The following is a 19,740-nucleotide window of genomic DNA, read 5'->3' as shown; positions in this document are numbered from 1 at the left end:
TTTGAAATACCACACTTAGGCTGCATTGGCATTTAGCAGGACAAATTGGTTTGGTTATACTGTATCTGTGCGCTGACGATTAATTTGATACATTATAGTTTATTTCCTCAGACCTTATTTTCGGTCCCTATCCTTTCCCCATTCAGTTTTCCCACAAGGCTGGCTGAAAGAACCAGAGGTAACTTATTTCCGGGTTTTAGGACTACACGCTGGCGTGCTCTTGATTTTTTATTTGAGCAAATCTAAGCGATATCCGACTCATCATTAGTCCAAACTCTCGCGGTAGATCAATTGTAAATCTCGTCCGCAGCTGTACTGCATCTAGTCACAACCGTTTCACAACGGTACCAAGTTTGACATTTATTAACACCATGGAACTGAAACATATGACTAATTTAACAGCACAGCATCAGGTACATACACCAGGCAGTATTTAATTCGCATTGGAGACAGGACTTGGTTGATAGATGTATCTAGGTAACGCTAATTAGCTGCTAACAATGGCTAACTGTATGGGTTTTCACACTCAAATAGCCTCCATCTTGGAGGTGCTAGCGAATGCAGCAGTGGCAGAGATCTGTAAACTCGTAGACGACGATTATGCAGTGTTTCGTTTAGAAATAACTCAAAGCCAGAAAGAAAACAGGGCATTGCGGAGAAAACTACTAGAACTGAAGGTGGCACGGGAGCGCGCAGAGAGGACAATACGAGAGCGCGTTCTCGCCAGTCGTCCCAGCAGTGTCAAGATCCTTGACCGATACAGAGGAATGGCAAGAGGTACATTTTACAGAAGTCTGAGGCTGCGCGGCCTGTCGCAGTTAACATCAAATTGTATTGGTCACATACACATTTAAATGTTATTGCGGGTGCAGCGAAATGCTTGTATATAGCTCATTGTATGTCGCCCTGTTTTCCTCTGCACGTGTTCAGATGTTTTACCCAGAATTGGGTCTTAGCCAGTTTTTGGATAGTATGATTACTTTGTGCAACATGGCTATCATATTCTAACCAAAATCTTGATTTATTGCATTTCCTATTATTTACTCAATGAAAACAATGTGATGCATGAAATCAATAAATAGTATATCAAGAAGTTATGAGAAGTGTTACCTTACATCTTTGCCAATTGTAGACAGTGTCAACATAACCACGGGAAGTAGGGGTGCTGCAACTCCCCCTGATAAACAGAAGATATTAACCCCCCCCTAACCTAACCACCTCTTTTCCCCGATCACACACTCAGGTGAAGGACATCTCACTGGAGGCCACAGGAGCATTGTGAAGCCAGTGGGACACGATACATGGAAAGATGAACAACCAATCACCGTTGATGAGGAGAGTAAAATCTCAACCCAGAACGTTATCGTGATAGAGGTTAGTGTAATAGTGTTGCATAAAATGTGCTATTTGTAAATCAAATGTGGCCCTTTTATTTCAGAAAGGCTCCCCTCAGCTATTCACTTGCTTACATGTACATCCTTATTTATCTGCCATAGGGGAGCTTGTGAGACTTCCCTACGACATTGTGTACAGTTACATGCACACAATAATGTGATTTATTAGCTCTAGTGAAGTGAGTTTGGATCAACTGAATGTATGCATCTTAGAAGTAGTTTTCACAAACAAACTTTACAAGTCCCAATTCAGAATCAAATATGCTTCCCAAAAATAACGTGATATAATGTTTATTTTGATTGGTGATTTTCTACATTTATCAGAGTGCCAAACGGTAGCCTTTCAGATGTGTCCATGTAAACAGGATTATTAGGGAAATCGTTTTTCTTGCAAAGCATGTCAACGTTTTGATTTAACTATTATATTAATCTGACTATCCACAGAGGGAGGCTCGCTCGGCTGGTGTTAGTATATGCGCAGATCAAATACACCACTGGAACACCGATTTTAAGGTGTTTACATGTCCTAATAATTCAAAAGATTGCTCAGAAAACCAGGTATTTTAATCGGCGTATGCTTACTTCGATTTTGACCTTAAGGCGATTAAGATAAGCAGAGTAAGGTGTTTCCATAACTACTATTGCATAATCTGCCCACTGCCATAATCAATTTAATATACTTTTTACTGTGCATGTAAACATACTCTTTGTTATCCAATTTAACTCATGTATCGATAACCTCCTCTCTTGTGTCAGTCTGCAGATGCAGAGGCTGCAGGTCCTGAGGTCAAGCAGGAGAGGTCTGAAGGAGAGGAGGACCCATGGCACAGCAGAGACATCCAGACTGGAGCAACTGTAGCGCCCCATGTAGCCACGGAGGACCCCACCAACGCCCCAGCACAACCCAGGACTCGATGCAGCATCATGGAGGTCAGTGGAACGCTGAACTCCGTCCTCAATTCCGAGACAGACCCCAAGACTTTAACCGTAACACACAGGCTCTTACACACAGGATCTGACCACAGATCAGACCCAGAGAGACTTGGGCTGTGGAGACTGGGCTGTCCTGCTCCCGGCTCAGACTATGTACCGGTATTTCACCAGAACGAGAGGATGGTTCATTCCCGTGAGGATGGTGATGTGTTAGACACTGGCGGTGAGGATACGCTTTCTTCTTACTCTACAGAGATGGACCCTGGCAACATGCCCTTGGGTTTAGAGACACAGACTGATCTGTCTAGAGGGGACTGGAACCAGTACAGTAGTAGTGTGTACTCTGAAGGGTGCCAAGATAAAGTGGAGGGTCTAGTCGTAAATGATGTGACTGTGAAAGTGGAGGGCGACATTTCTCCCACATGGAATGCAGATAGTCACCTAGGAGACAGACACTCACAGGGAAAATATTTCTTAGATTACAGGGAAAGCTTGGAGACAAATTCAAATGTCGCGACCCACTCCCCTTTATACACGTTCGGGGACTGTGACCCAGTGTCCACGTCGATGGGGCCTTCCGATTCACACGGCCGCGTCCTTTTCGATCAGGTATTGCACTCAAACGACAGGGCTAGAGCCCAGGCTCCGGGAGGGGGAGCAACATCAGGCAATAGTAAAGAGAATCGGTTCCTCTGCATGTTCTGTAACAAAGGCTTCAGCAGCCCCCAGAAGGTGGAGATCCACCAGAGGGTCCACAAAGGGGTTAAACCATTCAACTGTACCCAGTGTCACATGCGCTTCACCCAGTCTAGTGACCTGAAGAGGCACCAGAGGGTCCACAGAGGGGTGAAACCCTTCAGCTGTACCCAGTGTCATATGCGCTTTACCCAGTCTAGTGACCTGAAGAGGCACCAGAGGGTCCATACAGGGGAGAAACCCTACAGCTGCCCGCAGTGTCACATGCGCTTCACCCAGGCTGGCAGCTTGAAGAGGCACCTGAAGGTCCACACGGGAGAAAGGCCTTTCGCCTGTCCGCACTGTGGGAAGAGGTTCTCAGAGAGGAGATACCTTAGGATACACCAGCAGAAAAACCATTCCACTCTATAAACTAGAAACCATTCTATGTTATAGCTTATTACGTTTAGATCAAACCCTGCATTAAAGACAAAGATTACTTTTCATTGTTGTCAGCAGAAAAGATCCACAGATTAATTTGGAGTAGCGAAAGTAACACATTTCAGTGTTGAATATTCCTGGTATGAATATTGCATCTGACAACTTGAATGAGGATGGTAACGGACTATATTGCCACTCCTATTTGCTATCTCTTCAATCTAAGCCTACAGGAAAGTAAGTGCCCTCAGGCCTGGAGGGAAGCAAAAGTAATTCCGCTACCCGAGAATAGCAAAGCACCCTTTGCAAACTCAAACAGCCGACCAATCAACCTGCTACCAACCCTTAAACTTTTTGAAACAAATTGTGTTTTACCAGATACAATGCTATTTCACAATAAACAAATTAACAACTGACTTTCAGCATGCTTATAGGGAAGGGCACTCAACATGCACTTTCGCAATGATGATTGGCTGGAAGAAATTGATAATAAGAAGCTTATGGGAGATGTTTTGTTAGACTTCAGTGCAGATTTTGGCATTATCGATCATAATTTGATGCTGGAAAAATGCATGTTATGGCTTTACATGCTCTGCTAATTCGTGGATTGAGAGTTACATGTCTTTGAATGGAAGCCTCCAACATAATCCAGGTAGTCGGGCATTCCTCAGGGCAGTTGTCTAGGCCCCTTTTTTTTGGTCTTTACTAATGAGCTGGCACTGAGTAAAGCCTGTGTGTCTTACTGCTTTCACAGATTTATGGTATTTTGCTTGTAAAAAAAAAGGGGCAATGTTTATATGACCCCCTTACAAACAGGCACATTTTTACCACATTCTTGCCTGCATTCGCCTTATATACCTCCTGTGCGCATGCCGGCATGCAGGTGATGAGTTGTAGTAGTGGTGTGCAGATGCTGGTGGGCGTTATTTTAATAAATCCATTGAATATACACCATTAAAAATAAATACATTAGACTAATCAAATGTATTTTCAAAGGAATAGAATAGGCTTAGCAGAGTTTAATTGTTACATACAAATGAATTAAGTCAATAGTTCATTAAACTCACCCCATTCAGTCAACACACATGTATTTTATAGTAAGAATAAAATACAAATAATATATTTCCTACTCAACCTCTGTCATATAAAAAAGTGATATTCTGAAACAGAGCCCAAGCCCATGCCTTTTTGATCCACGTTTCATCTATTTCCTACTCTCGCTCCACTTTGTTAGGGAGCAGGAGTAGGGTCTTATCTTCATCATGATACTGATAGAAAATAAAAGTTGACTTCATATTTCACAATCTCCGCAGGCTTTTGGAGTTGCCTATACGCGATCAAGCACAATAATAGGTCTACACTTGAATTAGACTACATTATTGAATGCTATAGGTTTCTGATTTGCTCAGCCAGAAACCAAATAGCCTGAGACAAGTCTGAAGTCAATCTAGGCGTAGGCTACTAAGCAACTGCTAGAGAAGAGCAAAATAATCCACTTGTTACACTGCATAGGCCTATATTACATGCTGCCATTTTCAAATAAATGAGCCAACTATACAACATGATCATGAGCAGCACACACCTCAACATAGCTAACATTTCCCCAGTCTAATTGTAGCCTAACCAATATCCAAACGGAGGTTCAATGAAAACAAAAATCTGACATTGATTTATCAAGACGAGTCCCAACGCTTGTCTCAAGCAGCACGAGGGTGCAGTCCCAATCAAAATGGTGCTGAAATGATGATTTAGTTGACCACGTGGGTAGGCTATTGCTTCAAATGTATTACCACCGATTGGAAGACTTTGGGAGTTTCATCAAGCAACAATTTGATACGTGCCTTCAATTGCATTAGCCTACTTTATTCCATTATTTTTTGTCATTCAGTGATATTTATTCCCACAGTAATTCTTTATGGATCCATCCAGTTGTGGTTAAGAAAACAGTCCACACTTAGTGGGGGGCTATGCGAAGTGAATGGCGAAGTGACATGCCTCAAAGTTTAGAAACTGGTGGGATGATGGTTACAGGACTGTGCAAAGCAACCATCAAGAGTTGAAGAGCATAATGCATGTCAATCATACTACGCGGTAGGCAGAACTTTACCAAATTGATTACTAGGTAGTTAGGTAGAAATACAAGTTTAGGATTTGATACTGGCAATACCTTTTGAGATATTAAGAAAAAGGAGGACAAAAAGTTGGCTGTTTGGCAAATAAGGTACATGCATGCTGATGACTGAACATTATACACGTCATCTACCACAGCAAGTGAAATCACTGCAACACTTAAAGAACTGCAGTCAGTTTTAGAATGGGTGGCAAGTAATAAGCTAGTACTAAATATTAAAAAACTAAAAGCAATGTATTTGGGACAAACCATTCACTTGGCAGCAGCTAATGGCGATCACCAATAAATACACACACATTGTGACATACATTCAGTGTACAAAACATTAGGAACACCTTCTTACTATCGAGTTACACCCCCCTTTCCTCTCAGAACAGCTTCAATTCGTTGAGGCATGGACACTACAAGGTGTCGAAAGCGTTCAACAGGGATGCTGACTCCAATGCTTCCCACATTTGTCAAGTTGGCTGGATGTCCTACCATACCCCGTTTGTTCAAAGGGACTTAAATATTTTGTCTTGCACATTCACCCTCTGAATGGCACACACACACAATCCATGTCTCAATTACCTCAAGGCTTAAAATCCTTCCTTAAGCTGTCTCCTCCCCTTCATCTACACTGATCTGAAGTGATTTTAACAGGTGACTTCAGTAGGGGGATCATAGCTTTCACCTGGTCAGTCTATGCCATGGACAGAGCAGGTCTCCCTAATGTTTTGTACACTGTGTATAAGCCACATATGCCTAAAGTCTGTTACATATTGTGTTTCTACTGTGTAGGCTATATGATGTTCAAATGCCTATTTCATTACGTTCATTGAACTACTTTATGTTTTTCACCCAAGACACACTTAATGAGAATTTATCCAGTTTATCATGTGTATGTGTGGTTTTCATATGGTTTATTTAAAACTTATGTTTAATAAACACAAAATGGGACTTTTCATACTAAGACTTTCATTCACTCTTTAGTATAAACCTCACCCTGTTATGCATACACCCAACAGCACTTTATCACCAATATACACTTACTAAATATACCTACACATACCCACACAAACAAACACCTACTGTACACATCAAAATAGTTAAGTCACATGTCTGACTTTTGACTTATCATAACTGCCTTTATCCACAACATCATATTTATGTCCATGATGAGTTGAACAATGAAGTCATTCTGTAACTACAGTATAGGACTCCGACGTATTGGGGATGGGTAAACACGTTGGGGCCGTACTTGCGAACATTAAAAGTTGACGTTAAAGGTGAAGTTCAAGTATCAGCAAATTCAAATCCTTGAAGTAGTAGCATGTAATCAAAGGCTACATGTTAGCAGTTCCCATTTACATGCACATGTAGCCCTATGATAACCTCACCAGATGGCTGTGATTATTTCCTGTAACAAATTCGGTATCAGCCAAATAAAAATCGTCAATGTAGTTGGCCGTGTTCCAATACATGTTCATGGAACAGTCCTTGAACAGTACTGATAAATACACGTGATGTAGTTTTTGATTAACTGATTGGTCAAATTGCTCTCTGTGTAGAGTGCCTAGCTCTACAATCTGCAAGGGTTCGAATCTCACATTAATCCCCCCCTTTGAAATGTAGAATTATATTTGTGTTGAAGGGATGTAGCCAACAGCTTGAAAATTAAGCTTAAGAATGACTATCTTTCTTCAGCCTTGCAGACAAACACTGCCATTGCCTAATAATCATATTGCATAGGCTATATTACATAGACATGTACACCTAAATGTAGCCCTACAATGTTTTATATGCATTTTTATAATCATCTACTTCGTCACGTGTTATTTGACTTGAATGAGCATTACAAAGTATAATAGAGTAGGATTACAGGTTGCACTCCACGTTGCGTCATGCATTAGAACAGCCCTTAGCCGTGGTATATTGGCCATATACCACACCCCCTCGGGCCTTATTGCTTAATTATATAGACGTGTAGGCCTACACTTACATCTACAATGTTATATATGCATGATTATAATCATCCACTTCGTCACGTGTGTGGGCCAGCAGTGAACAATATTTCCCTTAACAAAAATGCTTGAAGCAAGGGGTTCTAGAACCCGCGGATAATGAACAGAGTCGTTTACGAGTCAACCGCTTAAGCTCTATCACCTGAAAAGCAATGATGGCTACCGTACATGACAGCTATTTGACAAGTCCATAAGGCTCCCTACAACGTTCTCTTTTTACTATGTACGACAAACTTAAATGTTGTATAGACCTACATATTTTTCCCGTAAGAGCACATGGATGTATGAATAACGTTTTAAGCAAAAACGTGGGATTTTGTAATATATACGAAAACGTAAGTATCCTAGTCAAGAATGCGATGATCATGCAATATTGACACAGACCAAGTGAAGAGGAACAAAAGTAAACCTTGAATTTGGGAGGTTTAAATGTATCCCTGTCCAAGTTGACCTATTTTAAGAAATGCCATTGGTTTGTGGAGAAAAAGTTTAAGATCGTTGATAAACTGATACAGAATTTGTTACCGGAAATAATCACGGCCACCTGGTGAGGTTTGCATAGGGCTAAATGTGCAAGCGTATGTAATGGGAACAGCTAACGTGTAGCCTTTGATCACGTGCCACTACGTCAACCATTTTAATGGGTGAGGCTTAACCCCTTACACTCGTGGGAATTGGCCTATATAACTTGTCAAACTCATTCCATGGAGGTCCGAGTGTCTGCGGGTTTTCGCTCCTCCCTTGTACTTGATGAATTAAGGTCACTAATTAGTAAGGACCCCCCCACCCGGTTGTCAAGGTCTTAATTGAAGGGAAAAACTAAAACCAGCAGACACCAGGCCCTTCATGGAATGAGTTTGACACCCCTGGCCTATATGGATAGGGCTGAATTGAAATGTTTCTTACAAAATAAATATGGAATCTATATGCATAACCATGGTAGCAATAAAAAAGGATCCGTTTGGAGATTATGGGAAAATTAGACTAAAGGTGAGGACAAAACTGTTAATCTGACAACACTGAATCCAAACATTAACTGTTGATTAGTGTTTTTTATTTTTACATTTACTGTAATTTTTGCCGTATTTGTTAATAACGAAATCTGAAAATACTCTGGATACATTCAGTAACGAAGAATATTCCTGGAAAGCGCAACATAAAACCAAAAAATTGACAAGGGTTTGAGTGGGAGGTCTAACTGGTATCTCCAAGTGGCCACACACCTCTCCAAAGTGTGCGCAGTTCCTACGTTATTTCAATGCACTTTTATGACTCAAAGAATAATCAACTATTAGGTGCTATTTTGAGCTCTACTAGCTGTGCTGTTGAGGAACTAGACCAAGTTGTTTTCTTTGGAACACAGTCCTGCATCCCCGCCATCACACAATTACTGTTGTTCCCGCATTCCAGAAACGGTCCATTTAAATCACAATCTGCTCAGGTGGGCATAATTTGAAAGCATGTTCTATTGCCAACATGGGTAGCTAAGTAACAAAATACGATCTTACAGTTTTTGGCTTTCAGAAAGCAAATCAGAGAGGCAGATCATACATTTGGTGCGCACAGAATAGTCACAAGTGCATTCAGATGCGTGTTCCCCGCCTAAATTCTTAAAACAACGGGCTCATTCTGTTCAAAATCACATTATTGGTCGCATACACATATTTAGCAGATGTTATTGTGGGTCAGAAGAACCCAGGGTATGACGCCATGTCATCTTGTAACTGTACATCAAGCATAGTGATCAGAAACGTTGACGATGTATATATTACATGAGTTTTATGATATGTGAAGTGCACATTTGGACTAATGGGTGTTTGGCTTGCTTGTATGACATCAAAGCGGTATTTATTATAATTCTCAACATCGCATCTTGCAAAATACATGAAGTCCTATTTGTGTACAGCATTTCCCTCACTCAGACAACAACAAACAATGGCTAAAGTTGCCCAATTAGCGGGAGGGATGGGGTCAACTTCTTGCCGCCGCGCATGGTGTTCAAGTTCAGAACCGCTGTCAGTCAAAACCATTACTGCGCTGTGAAGTGGAGACCTTGATCTCTGACGTCATGTATAGCGTGTTACTGTATAGCATTCCAGTTTAGGCGCTTATCAGTCAAAATCTGCAATTTTTAACCCTGTATATGGGTACGAGTGTAAAGAGCTACATTTAACTTGTTCTAATGTTCGCAAGTATGGCCCCCACATATTGAAAGTGTGTTTATTATCTGTGTGTATGTACCTGGGGTGTGTATGTCTGTGTAATCTGTATCACCTCTCTCATCCAGGAGGAGAGTCCAGAGGTGCTGCTGGTGAAGGAGGAGGGTCTGGGGAACCCTGAGGGGAACATGGTCATGGAGGACAACCTGACTACACCTCCTCCTGAACCCACAGAGGAACCAGCTGAGCAGCACAGGATCACACACAGTCTCACTGAGGTGAGCCCACTGAACTACTGTCTGAATGGTATTAGGTCAGGGTCTGTATCCACAAACCCTCTCAGAGCAGGAGTGATCTAGGATCAGCTTAACCTTTTAGATCATAATGGATAAGATTATATGGAGAGATCCTAGATCAGCACTCCTACTCTGAGACTCTTTGTGGATACTGGCCCTATGCTTGAGTGTGGGACCATGTCTATGAATGATAAAACCATGAAAGACTATGAATCAAAATCAACTGACATATTTGCATATTACTCATTGCCCAATCAGAAGATGCTCCATAGCAGGGTGCTCATATCAGATTTCTTGATCCAACATCCTCTCACTCTGTATCTCTTACAGCCAGTAGACATGGAGGATGGGAAGCCTGATCTGCTGCTGGTCAAAGAGGAGACAATAGAAGACGAACCAGAGAGCATTGATCTGCTGAGTGGACTAAAGATGGGGGAGCAAGGTAAGAAGTACATATAGCCTACATACCAAGGTTATTATAGTTTTGTGTTTTTATTTATATTAGTTTTAAGATTTATTTGAAATTCAGTTTCAATTCGTTTTCAGAACTGATTTACTCACTTTGAAGTTTTATAAAAACATTTATATTTCGTTTTTATATTTTTTTGTTTTAGGGACAAATTAGCCTGTGTGTGGGAGGCTAGGAGCCACTTATAATTTCTGTTTTTGGGGATGTCACTTCTTGCCACTGTGGGGCAGTAATGCATAAGGTGATGGGTCAGGTCATTAGGTTAGGTTTAAAGGTAGACTCAGTGAGATGACAGATGCACCAAGTAAACAGTAGTAGTGGGTCAATTCCCTCAATGACGAGGAGCTTTGGAGCGCTAAACTTCAACACTGTTTTCGTCTACATTGTAGAATAATAGTGAAGACATCAAAACTATGAAATAACATTGTGTTAAACAAATCAAAATATATTTTATATTTGAGATTCTTCAAAGTAGCCTTTGACTTGATGACTGCTTTGCGCACTCTTGGCATTCTCTCAACCAGCTTTATGAGGTGGAATGGAATGCATTTCAATTAACAGGCCTTGTTAAAAGTTAATGTGGAATTTCTTTCCTTCTTAATGCGTTTGAGCCAATCAGTTGTGTTGTGACATGGTAGGGGTGGTATACAGAAGATAGCCCTATTTGGTAGAAGACCAACTCCATAATATAATTTGGCAAGAACAGCTCAAATAAGCAATGAGAAACGACAGTCCATCATTACTTTAAGACATGAAGGTCAGTTTCTTCAAGTGCAGTCGCAAAATCCATCAAGCACTATGATGAAACTGGCTCTCATGAGGACCGCCACAGGAAAGGAAGACCCAGAGTTAACTCTACTGCAGATGATAAGTTCATTAGTTACTAGCCTCAGAAATCGGCAATTAACTGCACTTCAGATTGCAGCCAAAATAAACGCTTCACAGAGTTCAAGTAACAAACATCAACTGCTTGAATTAGGCCTTCATCGTCAAATTTCTGCAAAGAAAACACTACTAAAGGACACCAATAAGAAGAACAGACTTGTTTGGGCCAAGAAACACAAGAAATGGACATTAGACCGGTGGAAATCTGTCCTTTGATCTGATGAGTCCAAATTCTTTGTGACGCAGAGTAGGTGAACAAATGATCTCCGCATGTGTGGTTCCCACCGTGAAGCATAGAGGAGGAGGTGTGATGGTGCTTTGCTGGTGATACTGTCAGTGATTTATTTAGAATTCATGGCACACTTAACCAGCATGGCTACCACAGCATTCTGCAGTGATACACCATCCCATCTGGTTTGGGTTTAGTGGGACTATCATTTGTTTTTCAACAGGACAATGACCCAACAAACACCTCCAGGCTGTGTAAGGGCTATTTGACCAAGAAGGAGAGTGATGGAGTGCTGCATCAGATGACCAGACCTTAAACAAATTGGGATGGTTTGGGATGAGTTGGGCCGCAGAGTGAAGGAAAAGCAGCCAACAGGTGCTCAGCATATGTGGAAACTCCTTCAAGACTGTTGGAAAAGCATTCCAGGTGAAGCTGGTTGAGAGAATGCCAAGAGTGTACAAAGCTGTCATCAAGGCAAAAGGTGGCTACTTAAACAAATCAAAATATTATAAATTTTGATTTTAGATTCTTCTAACACTTTTTTGGTTACTATGATTCCATATGTGTTATTTCATAGTTTTGATGTCTTCACTATTATTCTACAATGTAAAAATAAAGAAAAACCCTGGAATGAGTAGGTGTGTCCAAACTTTTGACTGGTACTGTAAGTATTACGTACTTAGGTGATGGACATTTGGCAGTGATTACAGCCTCAAGTCTTCTTGGGTATGACCGCTACAAGCTTGGCACACCTGTATTTGGGGAGTTTCTCACATTCTTCTCTGCATATCCTCAAGCTCTGTCAGGTTGGATAGGGATCGTCGCTGCACAGCTATTTACAGGTCTCTGAGATGTTAGATTAGGTTCAAGTCCGGGCTCTGGCTGGGCCACTCAAGGACATTCAGAGACTTGTCCCGAAGCCACTCCTGCGTTGTCTTGGCTGTGTGGTTTGGGTCGTTGTCCTTGGTTTCATCAGACCAGAGAATCTTGTTTCTCATGGTCTGAGAGTCCTTAGGTGCCTTTTGGCAAACTCCAAGCGGGCTGTCATGTGCCTTTTACTGAGGAGTTGCTTCCGTCTGGCCATTCTACCATAAAGGCCTGATTGGTGGAGTGCTGCAGAGATGGTTGTCCTTCTGGAAGGTTCTCCCATCTCCACACAGGAACTCTGGGATACTGTCAGAGTGACCATCAGGTTCTTGGTCACCTCCCTGACCAAGGCCCTTCTCCCCGGATTGTTCAGTTTGACCGGGTGGCCAGCTCTAGGAAGAGTTTTGGTAGTTCCAAACTTCTTCCATTTAAGAATGATGGAGGCCACTGTGTTCTTGGGGACCTTCAATGCTGCAGACATTTGTGGTACCCTTCCCCAGATCTTCACCTCAACACAATCCTGTCTCGGAGCTCTATGGACAATTCCTTCGACCTCATGGCTTGGTTTTTGCTCTGACATGAACTGTCCAACTGTGGGACCTTATATAGACAGGTGTGTGCCTTCCCAAATCATGTCAATTTTTTTTTACCACCGGTGGAATCCAATCAAGTTGTCGAAACATCAAGGATGATCAATGGAAACAGAATGCACCGGAGTTCAATTTCGAGTGTCATAGCAAAGGGTCTGAATACTTATGTAAATAAGGTGTCTTTATTTCTAAAAACCTGTTTTGGCTTTGTCATTATGGGGTCTTGTGTGTAGATTGACGAGTTAAAACATTTATTTAATCAATTTTAGAATAAGGTTGTAACGTAAAAATGTGGAAAAAGGGAAGGGGTCTGAATACTTTCTGAATGCACTGTAATAACCAATAATAGATCTAAAATGGGAATAGTGATGCGCCTGGATATAGTGAAATTAAATCAATACAACTTATGTTTACATACAAAAACACACAATTAACTTGACATGGTAATTGACAAAAAAATCCATATGTAAAGTTCTCTGCCATGTTTGAAAAGTCAATTTTTTTACTTCTTCCTTAAGGTAGTTGGCTGGAGGCTAACAGAGGAGACTGGGTGGCCATCTTGGACTCCCAGATCCAGATGGGTGCAGCCAAGGGCCCAGGGGACATCATCACCGAGCAGGCCCGGACCAAATGCGACTTAGTGGAGGCCAGGGGATGGGACCGTGTCCTCAACTCTGGGCTGGGGAACAACACTGTTAACCACAACCAGAAACAGACAATTGAATGCAAAACAACAACCAAACGTAGTCTCCAAGACAACAGACTGGCTGAGACCAGAGCGAGGCGTCGATTTGGTCTACGGGGATGGGGAGGTGTTGGTATGCGGCGGGAGAGATCAGACACAGACTCAGCTAGCGATGCTCCGTCCTGCTCCTATAGTTGTGATTCAGAGAGACTGATTGCGCCTCAGGTTAACCCCCTAACAGATGCTGCCTTCAGCCTGCCTTCTATAGGATCTATCAACTGGAACATGGACCCTGCAACAACACAGACACTCCATGGCCTTCGTCCTGACACTCTCCTAATGTTAAACCAGACCTCAGACAATGCCAGCACCTCAACACTAAATGGCTACACAAGCCCATTGACAAATGAGAGAAGCAGAGACGGAATCAGCAAAGGTGGCAGGGCCAAAGAGAAGCGCTTCCCGTGTTCATTCTGTGGGAAAGCCTTCAGTTTCCCCAAACAGGTGGAGATCCATCAGAGGATGCACACGGGGGAGAAACCGTTTAGCTGCCACCTGTGCCGGGCCAGTTTCTCGGACTCGTCAAACCTGAAGAGGCACCAGAGGGTCCACACAGGGGAGAAACCCTACAGCTGCCCCCAGTGTGAGAAGAGGTTCTCCCACCAGCACCAACTAAAGATGCACCTGAAGGTCCACACGGGAGAGAGGCCGTTTGCCTGTACATACTGTGGGAAGAGGTTCTCAGAGAGGAGCTACCTCAGGATACACCAGCAGAAAATGCACACGGCCCATGTATAGAGTATAGTGGTGACATGTAATGTAGTACTAGTTAGTATGTTTGTAGTCAATTGTTGTTTTTGGATTTAGTTGGAAACTGGATGAGGTGAACTGAGGAAAGATAGAGTATGATGAGGCAGAGTAGATGATATAGTGGCTTGCGAAAGTTTTCACCCCCTTGGCATTTTTACTTATTTTGTTGCCTTACAACCTGGAATTAAAATATATTTTGTGGGTTTGTATCATTTGATTTACACAACATGCCTACCACTTTGAAAATGCAAAATATTTTTTCTTGTGAAACAAACAAGAAATAAGACAAAACTGAACTTGAGCGTGCACAACTATTCACCTCCCCCAAAGTCAAGATTTGTAGAGCTACCTTTTGTAACAATAACAGCTGCAAGTCTCTTGGGGTATGTCTCTGTAAGCTTGGCACATCTAGCCACTGGGATTTTTGCCCATTCTTCAAGGCAAAACTGCACCAGCTCCTTCAAGTTGGATGGGTTCCGCTGGTGTACAGCAATCTTTAAGTCATTCACAGATTCTCAATTGAATTGAGGTCTGGGCTTTGACTAGGCCATTTAAATGTTTCCCTTAAACCACTCGAGTGTTGCTTTAGCAGTATGCTTAGGGTCATTGTCCTGCTGGAAGGTGAACCTCCGTACCAGTCTCAAATCTCTGGAAGACAAACGGGTTTCCCTCAAGAATTTCCCTGTATTTAGCGCCATCCATCATTCCTTCAATTCTGACCAGTTTCCCAGTCCCTACCGATGAAAAACATCCCCACAGCATGATGCTGCCACCACCATGCATCACTGTGGGGATGGTGTTCTCCAGGTGATGAGGTGTTGTGTTTGTGCCAGACATAGAGTTTTCCTTGATGGCCAAAAAGCTCAATTTGTCTGATCTGACCAGAGTACCTTCTTCCATATGTTTCGGGAGTCTCCCACGTGCCTTTTGGCGAACACCAAACACCGTGTTTGCTTATTTTATTTTTTTAAGCAATGGCTTTTTTCTGGCCACTCTTCCGAAAAGCCCAGCTCTGTGGAGTGTACGGCTTAAAGTGGTCCTATGGACAGATACTCCAATCTCCGCTGTGGAGCTTTGCAGTTCCTTCAGGGTTATCTTTGGTCTCTTTGTTGTCTCTGGTTAATGCCCTCCTTGCCTGGACCGTGAGTTTTGGTTGGCGGCCCTCTCTTGTCAGGTTTGTTGTGGTACCACATTCTTTCCATTTTTTAATAATGGATTGAAAAATGGTGCTCCGTGGGATGTTCAAAGTTTCAGATCTTTTTTTATAACCCAACCCTGATCTGTACTTCTCCACAATTTTGTCCCTGACCTGTTTGGAGAGCTCCTTGGTCTTCATGGTGTCGCTTGCTTGGTGGTGCCCCTTTCTTAGTGGTGTTAGTCTCTGGGGCCTTTCAGAACAGGTGTATATATATATACACTGATCATGTGACAGATCATGTGACACTTAAATAAAGTCCACCTGTGTGCAATCTAACTAATTATGTGACTTCTAGAGGTAATTGGTTGTACCAGATCATATTAGGGGTTTCATAGCAAAGGGGGTGAATACATAAACTAAAAATCTATTTAAATTACAGGTTTTAATGCAACAAAATAGGAAAAACGCCAAGGGGATGAATACTTTTGCAAGGCACTGTATGGTGATGTTTGGTGTGACGGTGTCTGTAAAAATGCTTCAACCTTGTCCTGTTGTTTGATGCTGGGGTTTTATGAGAAAATTAATTAATGTTTACTTGAGATGAAGTAGTAAAGATGTGTGTAATGTGATGAACCTTTTCCAAAGTATTCTAAAATGAATTTTATCAAAGCAAGGGTACCAGATTTACAGAAAAGGTCAAGTGTTACCATATTGAGAAAAGTTATTCTACTTGTCACGTATTATTTTGTGCAATAAAAGTTCTGTACTTCACATTGAGTGTAGGACCATTTTGTTTAAATTAAATACAACATTTAATCTGTGCTGACTGGCTAGTTTTTTTTGTATCATTACAGGGGCTGAGTTTCCCTTATCTCAGTGGAAACAAAATATTATACTTAATTGTTGAATCATTAAGTAAGTTGAGCCAAAGGGGTAAGTTCAGCCACTCTTGTTTCTAGGTAACCATACACACAATCATTTTACCAAATAGGTCATAATTTCATGGAGTCTGAAGGAAGAAACAACATGGAAAAAGTCAAAAAAAAAGATTGTCAAATGAATGTTAGAGGTTTCATAATGCTTGTATCTTAACCAAAATTGATAATTTTAAGATTGTTCTATATATCATTTGGGGTCTCTATAAGATTGAGGTCCTAAACATAGCATGAAAGTGCATCCATGCAGCTGTATGGGCTAATATCGTCAAAATGTTTGCCTTGGGGAAGTTGATCCAATGGAAGTGATTTATTCCCCGGTGTAATTCAAGGCATTATCACTGTAATATAAGGTTACAACAGGGCCTAGGGTAAAAGTGTTTAAAAAAAGTTCAAAGTGTTTGTTAGGTGATAAGCCTGTGTTAAACAATGCTTACATTTTTATTTATTTTACGAAAAAGCGATTGTGTTTGGGACATAAAGATAGACATGGTTTTAAAAAGGTAGTGGTAATATTTCATTCAGTACAAAAATGTGTAGGAGGCTTAACTTACCCTGTCCCGCGACTCAACTTACCACATACTTGCGGTAAATTGTGCCAAGAGACCACTTTCTTATTTTGACAAGTTATGTTTTCAAAAGTAATGTTTAGATGAATTCTGATTATTTCCAGGGATACACAACATCCTGAAATATATGTAGATATCTTTGATAGAAAGAATATACAAAATTTCCCTTGGAGTGATGCTGAATGTAAATAATTTACCCCACGCCTCCCTACTTGAACCACACTGTTAAGAGGTGGGCTTGACTGTGGTTAACATGCTCTACTAACTGAGCTAAAGAGGACTGCAGAGGGGGTCATGTCATGTTTGTGTGTACAGCAGTTTCTTATATAAACCTTTTTTTATGCTCTTCTGTACAACTTGTGTTGACAGTCTGCAGTCCATGAAGACCTCCTGATATCCAATGTTACTGGTGGGAGAGACTGGACCTCTGAAGAGTTGGAACTGAGACCGAACCATGAGGGACAGAGATTCCACCACCACACAGAACACAACCAATGGACAGGTGGACTGAACAACCTCAATCCTGGTGGTCATCAGAGAGACAGAGGCTCCAGTCAGGGATCCAGTCTGCAGCCCAGACCCTTCTCTTCACAGTCTCAGTGCAGGGATGAAGCAGGGCCTGGGGCTGATAGAGATAGACCCTCCTGTTCATATGATAAACACCACAGTATCCACGATGAACAGAGCAGGTCACCCTGGGTTCAGCCTTCAGAGAGAGTGGTGGGAGACCCCCCTGGTGGTAGTCTATCAGCAAATCTGTCTTCTCCTTCAGGGTGTCGTCTAATGCCTAGTGACTGGGTTCATGGAAAGCCTGGGGTAACTTAGCCTTCCTAAGTTACCTCAGGATTACCTCACCAATACAGACAGTCAGGATGGGAGTTCACCACGAGAGGTACCTAGCCTATAACAGCACACAATCTCAACAACACCCAAACAATGGCTAGAGGTCAAGGAGCGAGCTCAAAGACTAACGACCTCATGGTGGTGGCTCCTGCTTCTGCCTCCTCTGGTGTCATTGGGTCACAACGTGGGAGGCCGAGCATTAGGACGGACGCAGACAAGCCACACGCCTGCGCCACGTGTGGGAAGCGCTTTGCTGAGGCAAACTATGTGAAGAAGCACCAGACAGTTCACACCAAGGAGAGGCCCTTCAAGTGGATACTATGTTACAAGAGCTTCTCCTTCCTGACTAACCTTATCAGACATAGCAGTGTCCACAACGAGGAGAAATCATAGCAGTGTGACTAGGGATATACACAGGTGATATCTGGGAACCATTCTTTAGATGTATTATCATGTGAAGAGTCTTGGTAAGAGGGTAATTAACCACATTCCCCTTATTAACTTGAAACAGGCTTGTGTAAATACCTGCTTTTTAAAGGGACGGTAAATCTAGACAAGCACCAGGACAGTTGAATATTTACCTTAAGGTGATGTAGATGGAATAAAGTCATTATTTTCTACTCCATTCTTGCTTCTTTCTAAACAAGTCTGTTCTCAGCTCGAAAGATACTGATCTTAGATTTGATGTGTAAAGTGATAAGCAGTACTGTAATTTAAAGAACAGCTCGCATATCTTTCATTTAACCACACCCTTTGAGCTATGATGCCAACCAATACGATCCCTTCTCTTCAGTGTCAGAAGTGGAGCTAGCTAGCTTGACCGGCCGGCACTGGGAAGAAGAATGGCGGATGGCAAGATGACGCCAGGCAGAAATTAGGGCGATAGTCTATGTCTGCGAAATACATGCAAAGTGTACTTTCTCTTAACTACAAGAGACATAATTACATGTTCCTCTCCTGAAAACCATGAGATGGAGTCAGATAGTGAAAGCTTAGAAATCAAACCTGACAAAAGTGAACAAAAAGAACCTGAAGACTTCTAAGCCTCACCCCAATAAATCAGGAAAATGGCTCTGGCCCAGTGGGAGTACGATTTGTTGAGAAAGTGGATTCGTGCCTTTTGGCCAACCAATTTGTGGTATCAGAAGGAGCGGGCGCTCCACATCTCGCGCCTCGGGACAAGAGCTGTGTCTTGCTTTGCTATCTGGAGCAGAGCACCGGTGAAAGGAGTGATAACTGGGGTGGCTTTGAGTGTTGAGGTGGAACAAATGAAGTTGAGGATCCATGGTATCTGTGATGCACGCCGTTTGGTGCAATGCAGACCCGGTGGCGAGCGCGAGATTGATACCCGTCTATCCTTTTGAGTTTTGATATTGAGTGTTTACCTGATAAAGTCATGCTAGGACATGTCAGGTACCCCATTAGAGCTTTTGTTCAGAACCCACTACGGTGTTTCAGGTGCCAAGTGTATGCTCATGTTGCAGCAGTATGTAGGAGGGACATTATTAGGTGTGAGAAGTGTACAGGAGGGCATGGGACAAAGGAGTGTGTAGTTTTGTTGGAAAAAGTGGTGTGTTTCAATTGTGGGGGTGCGCATTTTGCTGGGGATCAGAAATGTCCTGTGCAAGTGAGACAATTTGAGGTTGCCAGGGTTACAGTGCAGAAAGTGTCTCATGCTGAGGCAGTGAGGA

The 19,740-nt window shown here is 42.2% G+C and overlaps 1 protein-coding gene across 2 annotated transcripts; it reads left to right on the top strand.

Annotated features, from left to right (window-relative positions):
- The first annotated feature begins 260 nt into the window (after positions 1-260).
- On the top strand, positions 261-16,528 carry LOC139566755 (uncharacterized). 2 transcript variants are annotated; one of them, XM_071388045.1, is made up of 7 exons: positions 261-777; positions 1,244-1,374; positions 1,839-1,907; positions 2,151-2,324; positions 9,862-10,011; positions 10,360-10,471; positions 13,588-16,528. In XM_071388045.1, exons 1-7 carry the CDS (start codon positions 501-503, stop codon positions 14,550-14,552), a joined length of 1,878 nt encoding a protein of 625 aa, XP_071244146.1. In that variant the 5' UTR covers positions 261-500; the 3' UTR covers positions 14,553-16,528. The 2 variants fall into 2 exon arrangements, with proteins under 2 accessions (XP_071244146.1, XP_071244147.1); XM_071388046.1 differs by lacking the exon at positions 1,839-1,907 and having other exon boundaries at positions 263-777.
- Positions 16,529-19,740: the final 3,212 nt, after the last annotated feature.

The sequence above is a fragment of the Salvelinus alpinus genome, chromosome 39 (assembly GCF_045679555.1).
Source record: "Salvelinus alpinus chromosome 39, SLU_Salpinus.1, whole genome shotgun sequence".
Classification (NCBI taxonomy): domain Eukaryota; kingdom Metazoa; phylum Chordata; class Actinopteri; order Salmoniformes; family Salmonidae; genus Salvelinus; species Salvelinus alpinus.
The sequence above is the reverse complement of the archived record's forward strand: the minus strand, read 5'-3'. Positions and strand labels throughout refer to the sequence as shown.